This window comes from Callospermophilus lateralis, chromosome 18, assembly GCF_048772815.1.
Source record: "Callospermophilus lateralis isolate mCalLat2 chromosome 18, mCalLat2.hap1, whole genome shotgun sequence".
NCBI classification, from domain to species: domain Eukaryota; kingdom Metazoa; phylum Chordata; class Mammalia; order Rodentia; family Sciuridae; genus Callospermophilus; species Callospermophilus lateralis.
The window spans coordinates 65,872,535-65,890,962 of record NC_135322.1 but is presented as its reverse complement, the minus strand read 5'-3'; the positions used below and the strand labels follow the sequence as shown (position 1 = coordinate 65,890,962).

The 18,428-nt window shown below is 51.3% G+C and overlaps 2 protein-coding genes across 2 annotated transcripts; one reads left to right on the top strand and one right to left on the bottom strand.

Annotated features, from left to right (window-relative positions):
* Nucleotides 1-850: 850 nt before the first annotated feature.
* Nucleotides 851-6,358, bottom strand: Spata33 (spermatogenesis associated 33). Its single transcript, XM_076838663.2, has 3 exons — nt 6,221-6,358; nt 5,982-6,134; nt 851-1,178 (listed from the first exon to the last, which is right to left on the bottom strand). Exons 1-3 carry the CDS (start codon nt 6,255-6,257, stop codon nt 967-969), a joined length of 402 nt encoding a protein of 133 aa, XP_076694778.1. The 5' UTR covers nt 6,258-6,358; the 3' UTR covers nt 851-966.
* Nucleotides 6,359-6,427: 69 nt separating this feature from the next.
* On the top strand, nt 6,428-16,611 carry Chmp1a (charged multivesicular body protein 1A). The gene is made up of 7 exons (XM_076839084.1): nt 6,428-6,525; nt 10,004-10,023; nt 11,428-11,505; nt 12,830-12,976; nt 13,414-13,542; nt 14,147-14,334; nt 15,026-16,611. Exons 1-7 carry the CDS (start codon nt 6,519-6,521, stop codon nt 15,045-15,047), a joined length of 591 nt encoding a protein of 196 aa, XP_076695199.1. The 5' UTR covers nt 6,428-6,518; the 3' UTR covers nt 15,048-16,611.
* The last annotated feature ends 1,817 nt before the right edge of the window (nt 16,612-18,428 follow it).

The following is an 18,428-nucleotide window of genomic DNA, read 5'->3' as shown; positions in this document are numbered from 1 at the left end:
AAGCTGTTGAGCCAGGCTTGGTGGCTCATGCTGGAATTACAGAATTCCAGAAACTCAGGAGGCTGAGGCAAGAGAATTTCAAGTTTGAGACCAGCCTCAGTAAATTAGTGAGACCCTAATTCAAAATAGGAAAAAAAAAAAAAAAAGAACAATATGTCGATATGTGTGACAGGCACCTCAATACCTGAGAAGACTGGCCATGCCACTGTCCCCTATTTCTGGTTTGCCCTCTGAGGCCAGCCAATCTAGAAACTAACAAAACTAACACATTGTTACTACATACATAAGATCAGACAGGCCAGGGCACTCAGTCAGGCAACAACCTGACCTGAAGACTGTGCTGAGGGTGGACTCAGTGAGTTCTCAGTGACATAACTGCATCCCAAAGTGGCCCTTCATTACCAGGGGCCAGGAAGACAGGACAGCATTAACAAGGTCACTTCCAAGGTCCATGTGCCCTGCCCACCCACCCCAGGGCACTTCCTGCACTATTCTGGCCTTGGGCAGCACAGAGGCTGGCAGCCCGAGGCGGCTCTGAACCTCTCTGTTCTACAACAGTACCACGTAAAAGTTTATACTCAGCCTCTGGCCTTTTCTCCAATTTGGGGGACAGGCCACTCACTGTAACTTCTAAGTACTTACTCCTCAGAAGTGAATGGAAAGGATCCTAACTGCCCACCCAAGACAGAGCCCGAGGTGCCGCCTGCTGTCCATCATTCATCACAGCCAGCCACTTCCAACACGGAAATGCTAGTTTATTCATTTAGCACCACAAATTTCACTCTCTGAACCTGTCACTGTCACTCCATAAGCTGCCAGCGGCCCTAGGGAAGGTAAGACCAAGGTGGTCACTGAGGCAGAACCTAGTGGACTGAGGGCACCTTGGCTCCAAAGGGGCAGGATGGCCCTTCTGCCTGTGTGGCTGAAACTCAGCACAGTGAGTCATGACAATTCAGGGGCGCTTGTTTATTCTTTAGTATGCAGATCATAAGCAGCTACTGTACTGGGGTTCCTGTGTCGGTGGTAGGGACCCCAATCAGCCTGTTCCCGAATGGTTCTCTGCTCTTCACTTCCAGTGGAACAGTAGCTGATTAGAGTCTCATTTGAGGCCCGAGTGATGATGATCTGCGGAATGACAAATTTCTTCTTGTTCGACTTTTGCTTTACATCAGGTTTCTCTAGAGGGAAGAAAACATCCAGGCATTTAGTGGCTGTGTGGGGAACTTCCACAATGCAGACAAGGCCTGTCTGGGGCCAGAATAAAGGAATCGAGCTTGGGGTTAGCAGGAGAGACTGCACGGAAGTTCCAAAGCTCACGTGGATTCACAATTCAGCCACAAGGGTCCTTTCCTTCAAGGGAGAAACAGGAGACTTTCTAGATTTCCTGTGCCCTGGGGAAACAGCTGTAGGGTGGCTTCAGGGCAACAGCACAGGAAGGAGAGGATATAAAGGCAATTCTGCCCCAGATGCCCAGCATCCAGAGGGTTGTAACTCTGGAAAAACTTCTGTACAGATCTCTACCCATCAGAATTGCTAGAAAAGGCTGTTTCAGGCACTGCAGTTTGCATGCTCCTAAAGGTTACTGAGTTTGTCTTGTTACATGGTATGAAAGCCAAGGAGCTCCCAGCCTCCTCCCTCTACCACTGGCTCCAGGCTCCCAGGCTGGGGCATGTGGAAGCCCAATGAGGTGCACAGACAATACAGTCAAATGCTGATCATGCTCTTTTGGGGCTTGCTTTGCTCCCTCAATTCCCTTAATGCTGCATGAGCCCAGTTACAGGGGAGAATAAGTGGCTAGTGATATCAACATGGCTTTTATTATTTATTTTGTAGCACTGGAAATTGAACCCAAGACCTCATGCATGCCAGGCAGGTCTCTCGCACTGGTCTGCTATAGAAAGCCATTCTGCAGATGTACAGGTGTATCATTCTCTTGAACGCACATCCTAGCCTGTTTTGGAGACCTGGCCTTGTTAAGTCGCCAAGGCTGGCTTGAACTCACAATCCTTCTGTTGAGCTTCCCAAGGAGCTGGAATTACAGGCCTGCTCAATCATCCCTGGCAGACCTTCAATATTTCTTTTTCTTCTTTTCTTTTGGTATCAGGGGTTGAACCCAGGGGTTCTTTACCACTGAGCTACATCCCCAACCCATTTATTTATTTATTTATTTATTGTTTTGATATGAAATCTCACTAAATTGCTGATGGTCTCACTAAGTTGCCCAAACAGGAATCAAATTTGTGATCATTATGCCTCGTCTTCCCAGTCACTGGGATTACAAGGCAAAGCCACTGCACCTAGCACCTTGAATATTTCTTTGTGACATCCTTCTTTGAGGTTTAGAAAAATCAGATTAATATTTACATCGTTTTATTCTAATCACTCTTGACCATCTGGAAACTATCTTCATATGGCAAAAGGCTACAATCCAACTTATGTTTTCCTTACAGTGTTAGGCAGCTTTCCTAGCATCATTTATTATACAGTTCTTCCATTTTCCGCTTGTTTTTTTCCCCTTGATACCAAGCATTAAAGTTATTTAGTTTTTTTGCATACTTTTATTGGTGTGTTATAATCATACATAATAGTGAGTTTCATTTTTATGTATTCGTACTTGGACACAATATAATGATATACTTGGCTAATGTAATTCCCACCTATTTTTGATGCCAGCTTTATTGTACTCTTATTACATACATACACACACACACTCACACAGCTTTTCGTGTTTTCCATTTCATTGATCTGCTTGCTCTCTTTGTACTGGAACTACATATTTTTTTTTCCAGATATGAAATCAACCCCTTGATATCTTGTCTCTATGTTTCTTTACCACATCAAAGGGTTGACTGCAACATTGGACCTTGCTTCTGTCCAGTAAGTCTATGTCACAAGATGAATCAGGATTTAAAGATGTTTAGCATCTCTTTCTTTTCAAATTACAACAAATATTTGGAATTTACTGCTGCAGTCTCACATGTTCTTATCATAATAGTGGCCAAAACTGGAAGACATATTAAAAAAAAGACCCTGAAGTCATCCATACTTGCCATTTATTTAGTCTGGTTTGGAGAAAAAGGCAAAGAATTCTGGAACTACATTTTTAATAACAACTTTTGACATATTTTTAAAGTCTTTATTTTTAAAATATTTATACATTCATAGAAAGTTGCAAAAGTAGAACAGAAAGTTACTGTATACTCTTCACCCAGTTTCCCCCAATGATAACACCTTTTATATCTGAGTTAATATAAACACTGGCATTGATCCAAGGTGTACAGATACATGCCATGCAGTCGCGTGACCCCACCTTCATAAGGACACAGGACTGTTTCCCACCAGACATCCCCACCACTAGTCTGTTCACCATCTCTATAATTTTGTCATTTGGTGAATATTACACAAATGGAATCAATCATACAGCATGTGACCTTTTGAGACTGGGTCTTTGTTTATTTTTGGTGCCAGGATGGAGCCCATGGCCTCATACATGCTAGGATTTAACCCAGGGGTGCTCTACAACTGAGCCACATCATCAGTCCTTTTTGTTTTTTTTTCCTTTTGTGTGTGTGTGTATAGTACTGGGGATTGAACTTGGGTGCTCTACTAGTGACCTATATCCCTAGACCCTTTTGTTTTATTTTAAGACAGTATCTCATTAAGTTGCCCAGGTTGGCCTTAAACTCCTAGGCTCAAGCAATCCTCCTGAGTAGCTGGGAACTCACATGTACACCACCATGCCCAGCCAAATTCAGTTTTTTTCTTTTGGTACTGGAGATTGAACCCAGGGGTGCTCCACCACTGAGCTACACCCCCAGCCCTTTGTAATTTGAGACAGGTTTTGTCCAGTTGCTGAGGCTAGTGTAGACCTTGCCATCTTCCTGACTCAGCCTTCTGAGTAGCTGAGATTACAGGCATGCACCACCATGCCCAGCCTAATTCCTTTTTCTTTTTCTTTTTGGTGGTGCTGGGGATTGAACTCAGGGCTTTGTGCATGCTAGGCAAGCACTCTCAACTGAGCTATATCCCCAGCCCCCAATTTTTTTTTTAAGGCATAGACAAAGGTCTATTTAGGAAAGTGGATACACATTCAAGGGAGAACAGGGTGGGGAATGGCAATCTCAAAAGAGAGCTGCCGGGAACTGGGGCTGTGACTCAGTAGTAAAGTACTTGCCTAGTATGTGTGAGGTACTGGGTTCAATTCTCAGCACCATAAGTAAATAAAGTTCCATAAACAACTAAAAATATTAGAGAGAGAGAGAGAGAGAGAGAGAGAGAGAGAGAGAGCGTGCGCATGGCACACAAGAGCTGCCTTTGGACTAAGCAAGGAAAACACAACTCAGGGAAAATACAAGCCACCTCCAGAGGGAGAGACAGTAGCCCATTGGCACACTGGCCCAATTCAGTTGTAAGAATGTGCCCATCATCCCAAGAAGTCCTCTTGTGCTGAGTGTGGCCAATTCCCACTCCTGCACTTGGCACCACAAGGTCACTGAGCACCTCTCTATGTATCTGCTTTTGGACATTAGGATATAGAGCATCATCCTGTAGTGCTCTGTGCTCTTGGCTTCCTTCATGTGGCATCATGTTCTGGGGCTGTTCCACAGTGCAGCACACCAGTGGTGCTCCCTTGTTACTGTAGAGCACATTCGACCGTGTGGAGGAACCTCACTCTCCCTGGTCTTGAAATTCATCTCCACTCTTGCTCCTTGACCTGCTGTTTTCTCTTCATGTCCCTGCCTCCGAAAAGGTGCTGTGAGACAGCTGCTGCCTGGTGCCTTTCCAACAGGCAGTTCCTTGCTGGCAGGGGTCTTGCCCACTCCAGTGCCTCATGGCTCCTCCAGTCTCTGGTGAATTTGCAAAGCGAGCCCATCCTAGACAGGCAGAGCAGCTGAAGGGAAAGGTCTCCTTGCTAACAGACAGTAAGGAAACCCAGGGGCCTTCTGGCTATCTGGGGACTATGGCAAAAGACATCCTTGATATGAGGGTAGCAGAGTATAACATGCCAAGTCCTTGTCAGGACTTAGTCAATGGTGAGCTGATGAGCAGACCATTCTGAATGCTCAGTAGAAGGGTGATATCTGACTCTTCCATCATTTGTGAGACTATGACCTCAGTTGAATTTGGTGGCTTTTTTGTAATTGTGGCTAAAGGCACCCTGAGAGACAAGGGCAACCCTAGGACTCTGGCCCTCCTCAGCCTCCTACCTTCAAGTGCGGAGTTCCTGAATGTCACGGCCAGCCTGTATCCCCAGCCCCGGGCCTGAACTTCACCCTGCCTCCTGCTTGTGGCCCTTGATGACCTACATCCTGCCCAGCCAGTGTGCCATTTCTTCTACTTTCTCATCTGACCCATGAACCCCATCTCATCAGATAGCAGGTTCTGTTGTTTCCAACTCCTGGGTCCTTCTGGAATGCCTGGTGCCACAGCCTCACTGGTTCCCAGCAGATTCCATCAATGGACCCAGGACAGATCTCCCTTGGCTCTGTGCTTCCCTCAACCAGCCTCCGTGCTGGAGCCAGACAGACTTTTCCAAGGCAAAGTCCCATCACACTTCCCTTGTTTTAAATATCTAGCAGTCCCACTCCACAGTCGGCAAGACCAAGTGGAGGGAAGACTGCCTTCAGGCTTCTTCCAGCAGTGGCGGCCTCAGTCCCTCCCCTCCACGTTAAGCTGCCAAAAGGGGACACATCTGCTAACTGCTTGGCTCCTTTGTCTCAGCGGCTGGCTCCTCACAGCTGCGCTCGCGCCGGGCAGCGCCCCAGGTTCCGGTCCAGACTCTCAGTGGTGCCAGATGACACCTGGTGGTTCTCCCCGAGTGCTCTGGACTCGTTACCTACCTAAACCCTTAGGGAGCTTACCTGTCCCTGAAGAACTGGATCTCACTTCCCACAGAGGCCCTGAAGCGAACCCCGCCCCACGGCCGGGGTCTGGAAACTGGACCCCGTCCCGCGGCGAACGTGACCTCGGGGGCCTCCTACCTTCCGACGAAGCAGAAGGCCTCTCGTGCTTGGCCGACCCCTTCCTCAGGAAGTGGCTGTCCGCGAGCTTCTCGGCCTCCAGGGAGTGCTTCTCCGACGGCCTATCCTTAGATTTCGAACCCGAATAGGAGGAGCCCTTCCTTTGCTCCTCACCTGAAACACACGCACCACCGTCAGCCCGCCACCCGGGTCGGGGCGCGGGCTCCGGGGCGGCCCGAGCAGCGCCGGGCGCCCTTTACCTTTCCGGGGTTGGGGCTTGCTTTTCGAAAGTCCCATAGGTGAGCCCGCCGCCCCGCCGGCGCGGGCCGGGGTCCCCGCGCCTCCGCGGCGGCGCGCCCAGAGTGACTCACAAAGCCCTTCCGCGAGCCGCGGCGGCGCCGGTCACCACGGCCACCGCGCGCCTCGCGCGATCTCGTCCTCTCGCGAGAGCGGCTGACGACCGGAAGCGCCACGACCCGGAAGTCCCCGCGCGGCGTAGCGGAGAGGTGGGGTTGAATCGCCTGCCCCCGGCCCAGGGCTACCGCTGTCGGACTGGCCATGGACGGTAAGGGGCGGCGGCGGACTCCAGATCCCCGACCTGGGGTTTGTTCCCCGGGCGCCCACCCCACTCTGGGCCTGGGAGACCCGACCTCACATCCCAACCCGAGAGACCGTCTCCTGGGCCCCGACCCCACGTCCCCACCGACGCCGCCCCCGGGCCCGACCCCGCATCCCGACCAGGAGACCGTCTCCTGGGCCCCGACCCCACATCCCCACCGACACTGCCCCCGGGCCCCGACCCTGCATCCCGACCAGGAGACCGTCTCCTGGGCCCGACCCCTGGTCACATCCTGACCAGGAGACACCGCCCCCCTCCCAAGTCTTGACCTCGCATCCCCAGGGGAGTCCAGGCCCCTTTCCTCTAAACTTGGCATAACGAGTGAACAGCGTGTCCACTTCTGCCTTTGGGGCCCTGGGATGCCGGGCCAGAGGGTACCAGGAAAGGTGCAGTGGCGCTCCACGACCCCAGAGCACCACTCAGAGAAATAGGAAGAGAGCTCTAAGGGGTAAGCCCCAGACCTCAACAGCAGCTATTTTGAAACTGGAGCCTTACGCCCCATTCTCAGGTGGGGAAACAGGTTGGAAGGGAACCGCCGACCCCGGCAGTCTGACTCCCTGGCCCGCCTTCACTTTGGAGTGCTTTGGGCCCAGGAATTCCAAAGAACAAGAAGAATCAATGGCAAAATTAAGCTGCCTCCATTTGCAGAAACGTTTATGGGGTAGTGTGATAGATTTAAAACATTTTTTTTTTTCAAAATGCTTGGGTAGAAAGTATATAACTATGTCATTGTCATGAAGAAAATGTGTTGGAATTCTTTATAGACCACCGTGGAGTGATGAGAGGTAACACCTAACCTAACTGCCCCCCGCTCCTGAAGAAAAAGCTCTCCTGGTTCTTTTGAGGAAACATGTTTTGTTGTTGTTATTGTTGAAAAATTATGTATTAATTTATTTTACAGTAGAATGCATTTTGACACATTGTGCACAAATGGAGAACAACTTCTCATTCCTCTGTACATGGTGCAGAGTCACTTCAGTAGTGTAAACATACATTTATTTAGAGTAATAAAGTCTGTCTCATTCTACCATCCTTCCCATCCCCACAGTACCACCCCTCCCCTCATTCTTCTCTACAGAAATCAAAATTCCTTCATTCTTCCCTATTCCCTTGCCCCATTATGGATCAGCATCTGCTTATCAGAGAAAACATTTGGCTTTTGTTTTTTGGGTGATTGATTTATTTTACTTAGTATTACATTCTCCAGTTCCATCCATTTATCTGCAAGTGCCATACTTTCATTTTTCTTTAAGTCTGAGTAATATTCCATTGTGTATATGTACCACATTTTCTTTATCCATTCATCTGTTGAAGGGGAGAAAACCTTCTTAAGCCAGTTTCTTCAGCTGTTTGTTCTACATGGTCTTGTTCATGCAATCTGGATAAGGACCCTGAGGCTGGAAGGGAGGGGATTTTGCCAAGTGGGATGGACTGGGCATCATGGCACTGATTTGCTTGCCCATGTATCAGGGTAGCTTTGTTTTCCAGAGTCAAAGCCAGCTTTGGCCTTGACCAGGCCCTGGCCAGGCGCAGTGGCACATGCCTGTAATCCCAGCTACTCAGGAGGCTGAGGCAGGAGGGTCAAGAATTCAAAGCCAGATCAACAGATTAGTGAGGCACTTCAGCGAGACCCCATCTCAATAAAATTTATTTATTTATTTATTTTTATGTGGTGCTCAGGATTGAACCCCAGGGCCTCGCATGTGGTAGGTGAGCTCTCTACCCCTGAGCCACAACCCCAGCCCATGTAATAGCTTTTAAAGGAAGCAAATTCAAAACTTAAGCAGTATTATATTGTATAAAATTGAACTAAGGAAATAAGCCAATTTTCTTAGAAAGGAAGTTAAGAATGACAAGATTTGGAAATTTTAGTGGAGAATGGGGGAATCTATAGTGGTTGAGCAGAAGTCCTTGTATTTATACCTGTGGTGAGTCTTGCCAGTGGTACATAGGCAGAAGGTGTAGTTTGTCTATCCAACTCTAGCCTTTTAAGAAATCTTACGTTTCTCCTCCTTCTCTTCGCCTGCATCCTCACATGAAGCCAACCTGCTCAACTACACTTCTGGTCCTGGGGTATAATGACAGACACATGGAGGAGACACATTCAGCCAACAGGAAACATGGTGCATAGCTGCCTCCTAGATTGCAATGTGATGCAGAGATGCTCCTGCTTGCCACAGTCTGGCTGGGCACAAAATCACGAGCCACTTAAGCAGGAACAAACTTTATTTCTGAAACTCCTGCCAGTGCCATGCACTCTCCCGGGAAATATGCCGAACCACACACGCGGCGTTCTCCCGGGCCACACTACACCAACAGACCTCAATAAAATTTAAAATGGGACTGGAGATGTGGCTGAATGGTTAAGCACCCCTGGATTCAATCCCAGTACTAAAATACACACACACACACACACACACACACACACACACACACACACACATTCCACCAGACCCTGTACTGAGAAAAGATAGATTGCTAGGTGCCCAGAACTCAAAGGGGATCCTTGATTGCATCTGTGGAATGTACCCTTATTCAGGGCTGAGGGCGGTGACCTTTCAGGAGCCAGTTCTTGGGATCCTCATTTAAGGCTGGGGGTGATGAACTCTTCTGAAGCCAGCACTCGGGACTTTCATGCTGGGCCAGGAGAGGATGAACCCTTTGGGACACACATTCTGGGCTGGTGGGGCAAGCCCTTTTGGAACCAGTACTCAGGTTTCTCCTTCTGAGTTAAGGTAAACCCTCTAGAACCCTCTTTCTGTGCTGGGGTTGAACTCTCCGGATTTAGAAATTTAATAAATTTATATCAATCAGAATCTGCCTGGCCCTTGAGTTGTAGTGAACAGGCAGTGAATTAGGACAACAGTGGATTTGTTCAAGACACTCCGTCTGCAGGGTGGGCGGGCAAGGTAACCTGGTAACAAGGTAACCTGAAGCAATGGCTTAGAAATGGCAGCTGCCATGGAGTCAGTCATCACTCGGCTATTTTGATCCATTTACCTTTGGGACGATTGAGTACATACAAAATGGACTGTTAAGTACTGAACATTATTAGGTTGGGAAAGAATCCCAAGGGTCTTGTGAAGTTGCATTAATTGTAAACCACCATCTCAAGTTTTCACCACTGCCAGGAGCTGCCTGCGTTACATGATCTGTCCTCATACCCACCCCACATTCTCAAAAAGGACACTGGCTAAGGGAGGGTCTGTGTTGATTATAGCCCTGCAGCTAGCAAGGGGCTGGAGCTGGCTACCAGTGTATCTTCTGACTCATGCTCAGGCCCTAGCCAGTGCTGTCAGGTCTTGGTTCTGTGCAAGCTCCTAGTGTCTGCAGGGGTCTCAGTGAGCCCATCTGTTTGTTGGACTTGCTGCTTGTCATGTTTCATGAACATGCAGTCCTCAAACCATGTTCTCTTTCTTTGCAGATACCCTGTTCCAGTTGAAGGTATGTATTAAATGACCATTTGCCCCAGCCCTGTCCTGGCGATGAGCAAATGGGGACAGATGGTACAAGTCACACTCAGAATCCTAGAAACAGAGTTGGGACAACTGCTCAGACTGACCAAAGACAAGTTGTTGAGCTGGCTCTGTGCAATGTTAATTGATTCCTCTTTTCTGGCAGTAGATCACTCTAGCTCATCCATGAAAGACTGAGTGTATTATCGCTCAAGAAACAAGGTTGGTGTTAATCGTGCCTTGATGGTCCTGCTAAGCAATCAAGCTGTGGCCTGAGATGCTTGAAAGTCACTGTCGGAGACCTGTGGATGCCCCTCGTGTTGGGGTGGTGTTTTCAGCTTTCTGATAATCCCAGGCTCGTTCCTCACTTTTCTTTTAAAGGACCCACACTTCCTCATCACGGTTAGCGGTATCTTGTTTCTCACTGGACTGAAGTTGGGCAGGAATGGAGCCCACAGACTACCACATGTAGCTCTCAAGTGGCCTCACCTCACACCAAGTCTTTGTGAAGTGCTGCTGCTGTGGGCCCAGGCCCTCAGGGGGTCAGTTGCATGGAAGACAGTAAGCCAGCCCCTAGAGTGGTGGCAGTGGCTAGGACTGGTTTTGGCACCAGGCAGCTGCAGAGGTCCTGGGGATGTGCATCCTGGTAGTGGTGGTCGCAGGACAATCAGGTTTCTGGGATCTGTCTGCGCAAGTATTCTGTGGAAATCATATTTTCAGGTTTTGTTGTTGTTGTTCTGTGGGGCTGGTGATTGAAGCCAGGGCTTTGTGCATGCCGGGCAAGCACTTACCAACTGAGCTACATCCCCAGCCCATGGGTTTTGAGGGTTTTATTCATTGGTTGGGTTGGTACTAGAGTTGGTATCAGGGTTAGTTGGGTTGGTACCAGGGGTACTTTGCCATTGAGCTACATCCCTAGCCCTTTTTATTTTTTGTATTGAGACAGGGTCATGCTAAGTGGCTTAGGGCCTTACTACATTGCTGAGCCTATCCTTGAACTTCAGAACCTCCTGCCTCAGCCTCCTGAGCCGTGGGGATTACAGGCATGCGCCACTGCACCTGGCATCTTCAGTATTTTTATCTAGAATTATGTGTTACTATTTGGGGGTGTCCTGAAACAAGTTGGAAGCCTTACATAAGCAGGAATTGGGGTCAGCCTTCCATTCTGGGGAAGGGCTTGGATCAGGATGTTTGGGGAGAAGACAAATGTTTTAGAAAACCTGTCAGAGGGCATCTCCTTCCTCAAGCTATTGCAGTCTCAACCCCATGATGGTGGGCTTTCTGCCTTCTCAGTTTGTGGCAGTCCAGGGTGGCAGAGGTGGAGGGATTGGGGAGCGGGACTTGGAGGGTGGACCTCAGGCGTTCAGCTCAGAATGTCTTGGTTTCTCCTCAGTTCACAGCGAAGCAGCTGGAGAAGCTAGCCAAGAAGGCAGAGAAGGACTCCAAGGCGGAGCAGGCCAAAGTGAAGAAGGTATGCGATGTGTCCAGCTTCTGATTCTGCCTTCTCCATGTTTTTCTGTTCCATTCTGATGCTGTCTTCTAGAAGCGCACTGTGGCTTCTGATCCCTGCCACATTCACTTCCGTATCTGAGACCAGCAGTCTTGGGAGAAGGGGCAGGTCCTGACTCTCCCTTCCTGACCCGTGGGGTGTGCACTTGGGAAGATGAGTGCATAGCCTCTGCTGGTTCTCTTTGAATGTCCATCCTGTTATTCCTCTGATATTCTGAAGTTGCTCTGCCCTAAATAATACAGGAAGTGGGCTCTACCTGTCCCTGCCATGATCTCATCATTCTTTTCTGCAGAGCTGGTGTCCAGGGCATCAGGGTTTGGGCAAGGGTATAGTGGGCCTCCATGGGGTGTGGTAGAGCTAGAGACTCTCTGGGGGCCTCTCCTGGGAGAACCCTGAGAAGGCAGGCCAAAAGGAATGTTGGGGACCCTTGCTTTTGGTGGAACTTCCTTTGAAACTTTACTTACATTACTTCCTTGTCTGGGGATATAGCTCAGTGGTAGAGCACTTGCCTAGCATGCAGGAAGCCATTGGTTCAATCCCCAGCACTGTTTAAAAAAAAAAAAAAATTCAAAAAAAGCCAGGCGCACTGGTGCACACCCATAATCCCAGCTCTATGGCAAGCTGAGGTAAGAGGATTGCAAATTCGAGGCCAGCCTGGTCAACTTAGTGACATCACATCTCACAATGAAAATAAAAGGCAGGAATGGAGCTCAGCAGTAGAGCACCCTTGGGCTCAAATCCCAGCACCAAAACAACGAGAAAACCTTGCCTCCTTGGTGAAGTGGCTTCAGGGATGTTGATTCTGGCTTCCCAGGCAGCTGGCCACAGTCTATGTGACAGTGACCTGTGCCATTCCTGCAGCAGTGGCATCTACTTTGGACTCAGTGCCTCTGCCTCTCTCCTCTGCTTCTGTGCAGCAGTGGCTGGGGTGAGCTGCAGCAGGCCAACCACTCTGGAGGGCCTACTGCATCGTCCACCCTTGGGCTCAACCCATGCTCCTAGGTGGGCTTGAGGCTTACATCACAGTTATACAAAGCTCACAGATGGGGCGGAGGGAGGGGTGCACTAAGGATGGGACCCGGGGCCTTCGCATTCAAGGCAAGGGCTCCACCACTGAGCCACACCCTGGCCTCACAAACGCTGTTGATGAGTGTACCTGGGACTGAAGGGCCTCCCCACTCCATGTTAGCAAACGACCCCCTGGAGGAGCGTATCACCAGGCTCCTCCTAGCCAGTGTGCAGACAAACTACCAGTTTCCCCTATAAACTTTTCCCCTTGAATCAGGCCCTTCAGCAGAAAAATGTGGAGTGTGCCCGAGTCTATGCTGAGAATGCCATCCGCAAGAAGAATGAAGGTGTGAACTGGCTCCGCATGGCATCCCGTGTGGATGCAGTAACCTCCAAGGTGCAGATGGCAGTGACCATGAAAGGGGTGAGTGCTAGGGTCCTGGCGCTGCTTGTGCTGACTGAAGCAGGAACAGGATCTGGTGGCTGGTCTGGGGCAGCCCAGAGTGTAGGGAAGCTGGGTCAGCAAGGGCTGAGGCATGGGGAGTGCTGGCTGGACACAGGAAAGTGGGCTGGGGTCCTCCGACAGCACCAGACGCAGAGCCTTGTGGCTAGACTCGTCCCAGCTGATCTTGGGACTCTCACTAGACCCCTTAGTTTCACAGCAGGGCCCCTCTGGAAGAGGTGTAGGCTTGCAGCTCCACCATGTCCTCCTTGTCCCGTAAGTGGCCATGTGCTTGTGCGTTCAGTTGACAGCATTTGCTAAGGACCTGGGCTCCCATCGGAGCTCAGAGGACATGTTCTTGGTGGAAAACCCTTGCTCACCTTAGTCCTGTTCCCTTCCCCAACCCTCTCTTGTCCCAGGTGACGAAGAACATGGCACAGGTAACCAAAGCACTGGATAAGGCCCTGAGCACCATGGACCTGCAGAAGGTTTCTGCCGTGATGGACAGGTTTGAGCAGCAGGTGCAGAATCTGGATGTGCACACATCGGTATGTAGTGCTGTGGGAGGGCTGGAGGGTGCTCAGTCCCGTGTCCCTGAGAGTCTTTTTTTTTTTTTTTTGGTACTGGGGATTGAACTTAGGGGCACTCGACTCCTGAGCCACATCACATCCCTATTCTGCATTCTATTTAGAGACTCTAAATAAAAGTGAGTTGCTTAGCGCCTCACTGTTGCTGAGGCTGGCTTTGAACTCATGATCCTCCTGTCTCAGCTTCCCGAGTCACTGGGATTACAGGCCACTGTGTCTGGTGAGAGTCCTTTGAGGTGGTCCCTGCCAGGACCCCGAGAGGGAATGTAGGGAGGACCAGGTGGGTGATAGACGAGCACACAGAGTTGTAGATAGTGCCCTCAGCACTCGTGTGCACAGTAGGGGAACAAAATGAAGGAGTGGCAGGAAGGGGTGAGGGAGCAGAGAGAGCGTCCTGAAAATATTGGCATGAGGGTGCTCAGAGAGAGCATCCTGAAAATATTGGCATGAGGTGGGGCCCTGTGGCGCGTGTGGGTGGAGAATGGAAAATGAGGTGGGGCCCTGTGGGGCTGTGGAAGGCTGCTGTAGCCCTTCCCCGACTGACCAGAATGTGCTCCGCCCCCAGGTGATGGAGGACTCCATGAGCTCAGCCACCACACTCACCACACCTCAGGAGCAGGTGGACAGCCTCATTGTGCAGATTGCTGAGGAGAATGGCCTAGAGGTGCTGGACCAGCTCAGCCAGCTGCCTGAGGGTGCCTCCGCGGTGGGGGAGAGCTCTGTTCGCAGCCAGGAGGACCAGCTGTCCCGGAGGTAGGGTGGTGCCCTGGAGCAGCCGTCAGCCTGTGCTCTGTGCTGTGAAGGCAGCTACAAGTTGGAGACACTAAAGGCAGTTTGGGCTGAGGCTGGGCACAGAAGGGTCTGTCCTCCTCCCTGCAGTCAGAATGTCAGTGTGGGTGGCGAATCTTCAGCTCAAGGAACACTCCTGTCTGGGCTCTCAAACATGTCTCCTCTTCGTCTGCCTGTGGTCAGCCCTGCACAGAAGGCAGTTGGTGTCTGATGTGGCATCACAGGTTTGTGTGTACACAGCTCACTTCAGAAAGCAGAATCTTGGCTGAATGCAGTTGTACACACCTGTAATCAAAGCTACTTGGGAGGCTCAGACAGGAGAATCACAAATTTGAGACCAGCCTCTTTGAGACCCTGTCTCTCACAATCAAGAGGGCTGGAGATGGAGTTCAATGGTAGAGCACCCTTGGGTTCCATCCCTAGGACTAGGCTGAGAAAGGAAATCTGCTTTTCCTAAGTGTAGCTGGTGGTACTTGGCTGTTTTCTGATGTTTTTACTTCTGTTGTCTCAGGATGACCTTAGGAAGCTGAAACTGAGGAAAGAATCATGAGCTCGGGGTGGGGGGATCTGGCTGAGCAGGCATCTGACACGTGGACACAGTGTTCCCCTGGCCCTTGCCTTTCTTGTCTCACATGACCCTCTGTTGGTTTCCCAGGTTGGCTGCCTTGAGGAATTAACTGCGCCTCTACGTGCACTGGCTCCCCTGCTGTGTGATGTGCTGGAGGCTCCTGTCCTTCCTCCCCACTCTCTCTCACCTTTTGATCCTGCAGAGCTGCAACCGGCAGCCATGGCCTCTCAGCTGCTCTTGCCTGCCGGGCCAGGGTGGACTCAGAACTGATCCTGTTCCTCTTAGGTTGGACAGTGGGTCTGCATCCTGGTGTTGAGTTTATGCACACTGGTGTGGGTAGCTTTGTGACTCTGGGCGGACCCTGGAGCCTGGCATGCTGCCCTCGGTCCTTCACTGTGCAGAGTTGATGGGACTGGCCAAAGGATGTGTGTGGACTTGAGCCCAGTGCTGTGGGGCCCTCACGCTCCAGGGCTGCATCCCTGCTGCCTACCGTCAGCCAGTGGGGATTGGGGCCACCCCTGTGCCAGGCAGCTCCTGGAGGCCTCCCCCTTGACAGACAGCCTGCCACAAGAAGGTGCCTGTGGACCTGTGTCCAGCACCGCTGACACTCTGCTGGGCATTTACAGATGATGACCTTCTTCTGTGGTTCAGGGCTGGGGTCTTGGCCCTACTACCAGCTGGCTAAGCCCTGCTGGGGCCTCCTGCCCTTGCCTCCCTCGGTTCTTAGAGGTGCCCAGCCCCCTGGACAGAATAGTCATCCAGGTCCAGGTCCAGGTGTGCCTGCCTGGGGTTCTCATCCTTGCTGGGCAGCTGCCTCTGGAGGTACCTTGGGCCACTGGGTCTGAGCTCTGTCTCCCACAGCGCCCACCAGAACTCCAGGCTCCTCCAGCCACATGATCTTTTTCCTAGGGCCTTTGCCAGTGCCTCCACTCCTCAGTGGGTGCCACAGTTTTGTCTTTCACTGTAAATTAGCGGGCACTCCCCTGGCCACTGCCCACTTGCCTTCTCAGCTTGGATGCCAGAGTGGCTGTGGAAGGAGCTGGGACGGTTGCCTTCAGGGCCACTGCAGGCTCTTAGAGGGCTGCTGCAGGAGCCACGAGACGTGCGGGGAGGCCTTGAGGGCTGGCACCAGCTGCTGTCTTGTTTTTTCTGTTTCCTAAAGTTTACTTAATGCCATCAAAGTTCTTAGGGTTTGGGTTTTTTTTGTTTTTTTGCCAAAGTAGAAAGCCAGGTCCTAGTTTTCTCAGCATGAGTGTGGGGGACCAGTGTTGCCCACCCAAAAGACCCATGTTCAAGTTCAGAGATGTGGCAACGCTGACCAGAGCACATTGCCCTGGGTTCTGTTCTGGATGTGGAGCCCTGGTATCCGTACAGTGGGTGGTGCTGGGGGAAGGGGTAGCATTGGTTGTTCCGAATGGGGTTGGTCAAGGCACTGTCTGGTTGTGGTCCCACCGGGACTCTGGAAATGGACCTGCATGCTGGGTGTTGAGAGAAGAGCTGATGTCTCCTGGGGAGCAGCCTCAGGGAGCTCCCAGAGCCCCACTGCAGGTGCCCGAGGCGCAGAGGTCTGGCTAGCACTGACCTGCAGGGGTGCGGGGCTGGTTCACCAGAGGAGGGTGGGTGTTTGTCTTTTCCTAAAATGCTGTTGTAAGTAAATAAATCGATGCCTGTAATCTGCTTGAGCTTTGCTTTGGTCTGAGAAGCCCAGTTCCTATCACTACCTGAAGCCTCCAGCATGCTGCCAGGAGGCACCTTGCTGCTAGAGCAGACCCAGGCCCCTCTGCATGCCCGTCCAGTTCTTGTTTGTGTCATCTTGCAGTGCGAGCCTGGCCCTCACGTTCGCCTCTCAGTGGGGAGTGGAACCACACCCCTTGCCAGCAGAGGGCATTCCCCTCTGGTCTGCACACCAGCCTCATTCCCCATACCCCTCAGGGGGGCTGTCATCTTTCTGGTAAATCCCTTCATCTACATTCCATTGTGGGAGCCTTCCCACCCTGCACTGTGCCTGCACAGGAGAGGGGACCTGCCCCTGCCCCAGAAGCCCCATTGCTTCCAGCCACATCTCCCGTGGCCTCCGTCTTGTCCTGGCAGGAGCTTGGGACAGCCAGATGCAGGTCCTTCAAGGAGAGGGCTGGCAGGTGCCACACTGCTAGGGCCCAGCCAAGAAACCCGCCTGCACCCAAGCCGCCTCTGCAGCCTGTTCCCAGGACTTCCCCACCCCTGGAAAGGGTGCTCTGGAAAGGCCTGCATGTTACAGAAGATGGTGTGTCACCAGGCAGGGGTTTAAGGAGGTCTCCATGCAGATCTTCTCAGGTTCTTGACCACGTCACAGAAAAGAACTTGAAGGTGAGTCAGATGATACAAGAAAGGAAGTGCTCTATTGAAAGAGCACAGAGACAGTGTGCTGGGGCGAGCCTGGTGCAGCCAGGCAGCTGTGGCTTGTGCTGGCTGAGATGAACCTCCAAAAGCAGGGGTTGGCTACAAGGGGGCGCCCTGGAATCAGGTCCCTATGTGGAGCCCCGCCCAGCTGCACTACCATCTAGCCCTGTAGCCAAAGGGCGTGCAAGCGCATGTGGTGGTCCCTGCACAAGCACAAGGTATATGGAGGTCAGGCTGCCTGAAGGCAGGCTGACTGGGGTGTGGTCACTAGTTAGAACACTGTATAGTCCTGCCAGATGCTCGTAGGGCCCTATGACTGAATAGGAGGCCCAAGGCAGGGGGGATTTCTGCAGTGAGGTGAGACCGATTCGCTCTGCACACTGGGTAAGCCCTCTGCACCCACTGCCCTGTTCCTGTCTCAGCTCACACCACATCATTAGGATGAGGGATGACCAAAAAGTAAGGTGGTGAACAGGAAGCGCTCTCCAGATCAGAAGTGCCTGGAGGGCAGGCAGGTGTGTTCCTCTGGGTGCTGTGGTGAGACCCTAATGTGGGTTAGGTCTCTGTGGAGCCAGCATGGCAGCAGTTCTTTTTCTGCAGCACAGGATGAGCCCAGTGGTGCTCTGCCACTAAGCCACATCCCCAGCCTCTTTAGCTTTGTTTTTTTATTTTTTAATATTTTTCTAGTTGTAGATGGACAATATCTTTTTTACTTTTTATTTTTATGTGGTGCTGAGGATCAAACCCAGTGCCTCACACGTGTGAGACAACCACTCTACCACTGAGCCACAACCCCAGCCCTTTAGTTTTATCTTGAGGGGGGGTCCCGCTGAGTTGCTGTGACTGGCCCGAAGCCTGGATCCTCCTGCCTCAGCCTGAGTCGTAAGGGTGGCAGTGTGGCCTCCGCTCAGGCTTGCTGCCTTGCTTGTGAGAAAGCACTTCCCAGCTAGCCAAGTGAGGGTCATGCCTCTGCAGAACTCTGGACAGAACCCCTGCTGGACTGTTTTCCCCTTTAACATTAAGTAATCAGCAAATGCCCTTCAGAATGCCTGGATCCCTGTAGACCACTGCTCCGCTGGATGTGCCGTCAAGGCAAAGAGGCGACTGAGCT